Source organism: Echinops telfairi, unplaced genomic scaffold (assembly GCF_000313985.2).
Source record: "Echinops telfairi isolate 266 unplaced genomic scaffold, ASM31398v2 ScPeMD7_2565;HRSCAF=3150, whole genome shotgun sequence".
In the NCBI taxonomy this organism is placed as follows: domain Eukaryota; kingdom Metazoa; phylum Chordata; class Mammalia; order Afrosoricida; family Tenrecidae; genus Echinops; species Echinops telfairi.
In genome coordinates this window covers 11,958,748-11,964,700 of record NW_022106463.1, presented here as the reverse complement: position 1 = coordinate 11,964,700, position 5,953 = coordinate 11,958,748, and the positions used below count along the sequence as shown (strand labels likewise).

At 40.7% G+C, this 5,953-nt stretch overlaps 1 protein-coding gene across 3 annotated transcripts in view; it reads left to right on the top strand.

Moving 5' to 3' along the window:
• Positions 1 to 3,543, top strand: part of LOC101639490 (zinc finger protein OZF-like) — an 11,079-nt gene extending 7,536 nt beyond the window's left edge. For all 3 annotated transcript variants that reach the window (XM_045293970.1, XM_045293969.1, XM_030886629.2), the window contains 2 exons: positions 727 to 868; positions 1,338 to 3,543. In XM_045293970.1, the coding sequence (XP_045149905.1) occupies positions 727 to 868; positions 1,338 to 2,715 (1,520 nt within the window). In that variant the 3' untranslated portion in view covers positions 2,716 to 3,543. The remainder of the gene's footprint in view (positions 1 to 726; positions 869 to 1,337) is intronic.
• The last annotated feature ends 2,410 nt before the right edge of the window (positions 3,544 to 5,953 follow it).

Sequence of the window (5,953 nt, the reverse complement as noted above, 5' to 3'; positions counted from 1 at the left end):
ATCTCTAGGCATGTCCTTCAGTCAGGTCCGATGGGGTGCCACGTTCTGGCACCAGGGTCTGTCCTTTGTACTCCCTCAGGAGCTCCCTGCTCTGCTCCCGGTTGCACTGCTGCACGCCTTTAGTGGTTTGCTTTGGTGTCACGGGGTCAGTCCTGGCCACTCCTGACACTGAGTCTCCAATGTTGTCCCCCTTAGGGCCCTGGGCCAGCAAGGGACCGTGTGTCTCGTAGTGGGCTCAGCCATATGGTCCACTCTGTGTATTGGCTCTTCTGAGCGGGTATATAGTCCTCCAGGCCTGGTGGCTCAGGATGTACTCTACTCACTCTTCCTCCCCCTTCATTTGCTCCCATGTGCTCTGATCAGACATGCCCCTCTCCCCTAGCTGCAGCTTCAGTGCCCTCCTCTAAATTCTTCTGGGGGGAGGGTGGTTCCCCATTTTTACCTTCCTCTCCCCACCTTTTTGCTAGTCCAATTTATTTTCCTGAGGAGTTTACCTGACCTGGGTTTCGTGTGTCTTGAGTGCTTATCTGTACCAGTGAACATACTCCGGTCCAGCCAGAACTGGAAGGCAGGAGTGAGGTCATGATAGTGGGGAGTGAGGAAACCTCAAAGAACCAGAGGAACCCAAGAACTGAAACAACAAAATGTGTCAAAATCTCTTCCTTTTAAGTAATGCCTTTCCTTTTTGTTTTACTTTGTGAACCTCAATTTAAACCATTGGGTCAGTTGCCGGAAACCTTGATAATGGAGAAAAACTATCCACTGAAAATACAATACTAGGGTTCATGAAAAATGATACCATGGTAGGAGAAAGCTGTGAATCACATGTCATTGAAGATCAGAATAACATTCGGAACACATATGAGAGGTAAGTGTCATTTATTGCTTTAGGTGAGAATCTGAAGATTATATCATGGCACTAAAGTATTTATATCCAAAGATCCATCAAAAAGTGGAAAATTAAAATGAAGAAAATAAAAATGTCCGTGGCTTTTAAAAAACTCCTGCACATGCAGTTGTATGTACTCAGTACTGCTGAGTTTCTCTTGCTTCATAGTAGTGCTACTGCTTGGGTGTGAAACACCACAGTCTGTAGGATTTTATTTACCACAACCTTTTCTGCACATTCAGGTATCATTTCATAAATGTGTTTTCAATATTGAATATTGAAAATATTTTTCAATTTTTATAATTATGAAGTGAATTTAATGGTAGCATCTCTGCCAAGTAATTTAATCTTTGAAACACTAAGCAATTCATGGTGTAAAAATTATGTCTACTATGCATTGTAGGGGTGAATTAGTAACACAGATCTGTTTGCTGCCTATGTTTAACAGAGGACACGTAGAGGAGAATGTCTTTGAAAATAATGATGACAATCAGTGTGGACAGACCCTCAACTGGATTCCAGATCTTTCTGTACTCAAAAAAACTCTTATGGAAGCGTATCCTTCAGTATGCCTGCGGTGTGGAAAATCCTCCATGAATCATTCATTACTTAGGCGTCATATCAGTTCATACTCTGAATGCAATGCCTACCAGTACACAGATTTCAGAGGAGTCTGCAGTTGTCCTCCTTACCCCAGGACTCCTGTGAGGACTCTTACTGGGGAGAAAGCCTATGAATGTAAGGAATGTGGCAAAACCTTTCGCCATTCTTCAAACCTCACGACACATATGAGGATTCACAGTGGAGAGAGACCTTATGAGTGTAAGGAATGTGGGAAAACCTTTGGTTGGTCCTCAAACTTGACCAAACATATGAGTACTCACACTGGAGAGAAGCCTTATGAATGTAAGCAGTGTGGGAAAGCTTTTAGTCACTCCTCACAGCTTACGATACATTTAAGAAGTCACAGTGGAGAGAGGCCACATGAATGTAAGGAATGTGGGAAAACCTTCAATTGGCCATCAGAGCTCAGTACACATATCAGAATTCACAGTGGGGAGAGGCCTTATGAATGTAGGGAATGTGGGAAAGCCTTCACTTGGCCTTCAAGCTTAAATAAACATATGAGTATTCACACTGGAGAGAGGCCTTATGAATGTAAGGAATGTGGGAAAGCCTTCAGTCGCTCCTCAGAGCTCACTTTACATATAAGAAGTCACAGTGGAGAGAGGCCTTATGAATGTAAGGAATGTGGGAAAACTTTTAATAGGCCATCACACCTCACTACACATATCAGAATTCACAGTGGAGAGAGGCCTTATGAATGTAGGGAATGTGGCAAAGCCTTTTCTCATTCTTCAATCCTCACAAGACATATGAGGATTCACAGTGGAGAGAAGCCTTATGAATGTAATGAATGTGGCAAAGCCTTTACTCACGCCTCAACCCTCAATCAACATAGGAGAATTCACAGCGGGGAGAGGCCTTATGTGTGTAAGGAATGTGGCAAAGCCTTTACTCATTCCACAACCCTCACTCAACATAGGAGAATACACAGTGGAGAGAGGCCTTATGAATGTAAGCTGTGTGGGAAAACCTTCAGTTGGCCATCACACCTCACTACACATATGAGAAGTCACAGTGGAGCAAGGCCATATGAATGTAGGGCATGTGGCAAAGCCTTTTCTCATTCTTCTTCTCTCATTAAACATATGAGAATTCACAGTGGAGATAAGCCTTTAGAATATAAGGAATGTAGCAAAATCTTTCCTTGGTCCTCACTCTTTACTAAACATATGCAAACTCACCATGAAGAGGAGCCTTAAGTAAGGATTGTTTGACACAAAGGGTTAATATTGCAAATAGAAGATTCCTGAAAATGATAACTGGACAAAGTATTTCAGTTGAGTATGAAAGCAACAGAAATGCAACAAGGGGTTGTATTAGAGTTACAACAGTATCATGGCAATTGTGCAGCAGTCATTATTATTATCATTTATTCATCCAACTTCATAAACAGTTGTGCAGGGATACACTCTCGATCCACCCTAAATTTTACCATCTTAAGGATTTTTGAGTCTTACAAGTAAGGCTGCCATGAGCATATAGGGGCTCGTATTTTTCAATTTTGTATTGGTAATTTGCATGCAATAAAATGCACCAATCTTATATTTGGGTTGAGGTTTTATTATTTTGTGATGTTTTCACATTTTAGGTGTTTTCTTTCGGTTTTTCTACTTAAATATTTTACCCTGTGTAATTAATAAGTTTTCATGGGGAGATAATTTTGAGATTTTGCAAATAACCTGCTTATTGATCTCTTTCCCTCCTCCACCCCTCCATTATACCTACTTTATTTATTTATTTTGGTCTTTAATATTTTTTAAATTTTGTATTGTGAATTAGGCAAAGGTTTACAGAGCAGATAATCGTTTTGAGATTAAATAGCTCATCATACCTTCCAATGTCTCATCCTGTTTCTATCATGTTTTCCCATCTCGTTGAATATTGTATTTCCCTTTACCAAGAGTACACCTGTCTACTCTATTCTCTGACTTTCCCGCCCACCAGTAAACCATCGTAGTCTGTTTCTTGTAGGAAAGCCTTTTCTTGACTCTTTATAATCATAGTTTCATAAATGATTTGTTCTTTTGTGCCTGGTTAATTTTTTTTCTTTTAATTTTAACAAGTCTTATTGACATATTTTACACATTCTATACAATTCAGTAATTTAAGCAAATTAAGAAGGATTGTGCAATCATCACTAAAATAAATTTTAAAATACTTCATTCTTGTACTCAATATTATTAGTACCCTATTTCCGCCCAAACTCCCCTGCCATAACCCTAAGAAACTGTTAATCCAGTTACTATCTCCATGGATTTGCCTGTTCTAGATTTCATAAAAAGAAAAAGGTTTTTCACAAAAACCTAACAACAATAACAAAACACAAAAAACCAGTGGAATAGCGGAAAATGATAAAAACCAGAAGAAATTTAAAATCAGAAGAGAGAACAAGTTGATCAGTTGATAAGTTTTATCCTAACTACATTTTTATTAACCTACTTTCCAATGTACTGTGTCTCCTAACATCTTACTTTTCTTAAATTATAGATCCATTGATAATCATTACCTGAAATTATTACTCTGGTTTTAAGAATGCTGATTTCTTATTTCAAGCATTCATTCTCTATTTATTGTAATTCTAGGGTAAGAGATAATTCAAAGCTGTGCATAGGTTTTCAATTTGCTGCTTCCTCTGAAGTGAGGAGCTAAGATTCATATAAACTTTTGGGAAATTAAAAGAAGTCCACAGAAACCAAAATACAACCTTGAATCTTTCCCACCTGAGTTTTGAGATCATCTCAAGAACAGATTTGACATACCGAACACTAATGATGTGGCTTGATGAGCTATGGGAAGACATTAGGACCATCATTCATGTAGAAAGTACTAGGTCATTAAAATGACACGAGAGAAAGAAAAGAGCATGGATGTCAGAAGACTCTGAAACTTGGTCTTCATTGTAGAGTAATTAAGGTAAGTGGAAGAAAGGATGATATCAATGAGCAGAATAGAAAACTTCAAAGGGCAGCTCGAGAAGTCAAAGCCAACTATAATGAAATGTGTAAAGACCTAGCATTAAGAAACCAAAAGGGGAACTCTGCACTGAAAACACTTGTGTTAGGCCGAGTTCTCTGGAGAAACAAAACCAGGACTCTTATGCTTATGTGTATATAAATGTACAGCGAGAATGAATATAACAGCTAATTGGTCCACACAGTGATACAGAGGGTTCACTTTAACTCCCTTTCATGGAGCAGTTAATATACTGAAGGTCCTTCAACCCACAGGTCCAAAGTCAAAGAAGCAAACAGCAGAGTCTTCCTCAGGCAACACAGTTAGTCTGGCAGTAGACAGCAGGGTGAGGCAGCCACAGTCAGTAGCGCTGGGAGCTTAGCAAAGCAGGCCCTGATGGGATCTTGAACTCAAGCAGTGTTTTCATGGCGACAGGACCCACCAGAGGTAATGGGTTTTATAGGGTACTTGGCTACTTTGCATAAATGTCCAAGCATGTTCTAGTTCTTTGACCATTTTCTGCACGTCGTTAGGTGGCAGTGAGTCAGGTCAGACCCACAGCCACCTGTGCAGAACGGAACACTGCATCCCCACGGTTGTTTCTGTGGCCGAGCCCATTGTTGCAGCCACAGTGTCTGTCCATCTCCTCGAGACCTTTCCTCTTTTCCTCTGCCCCTCCACTGAACCAATAAGATGCCCTCCTCCAGGGACTGATCTCTCCTGACAATATGTCCACAGTATGTAAGATGAAGTCTTGTATCCTTACCTCTAATATGGCCATACTTCTTCCAAGACGGGTCGATTTGTCCTTTGAGCAGGCCATGGTACCTTGAATATTGTTCTTCAGCACTACAATCCAAATGCATTGATTCGTCTTTGGTCTTCATTGACTGATGTCTAACTTTCACACGCATAATCTCCTTAAACCAGCCGTTTTCAACCTGTGGGTCGCGACCCCTTTGGGGGGGAGTGTCAAACGACCCTTTCACAGGGGTCACCCCGATTCATAACAGTAGCAAAATTACAGTTATGAAGTGGCAACGAAAGTAATTTTATGGTGGTGGTGGTGGGGTCATCACCACATGAACTGTATTCAAGCATTGAGGAATTAGGGAGGTTGAGAACCACTGCCTTCAACCATACTCTTCCTGTGGGTAAAGCAACTCTTATCAGCTTGCCCTGGGATCTCAGAACAGCCACTTCGTTGAATTCAAATCATTCTATAAGCAATGGAAACGTCACAGTGGCATCCAAACATATCACCACTCATAGAATTATGGCTTCTTCCCACTGTGGACCACAGCCTTTCCCCAACCAAAAGATTCAGAATTTAAGCTCAAACAATGAGAAACTTTGTTTAGTGTTAGGAGCACCGCCACAATACACATCATAACGACAGATCAGGAGTATGTACTGCTGCGCAACTTGTCTCTGTGCCAAGATGACCTTGGGAACAATTGTAAAAGTCACTCAATGCAGGCTTCA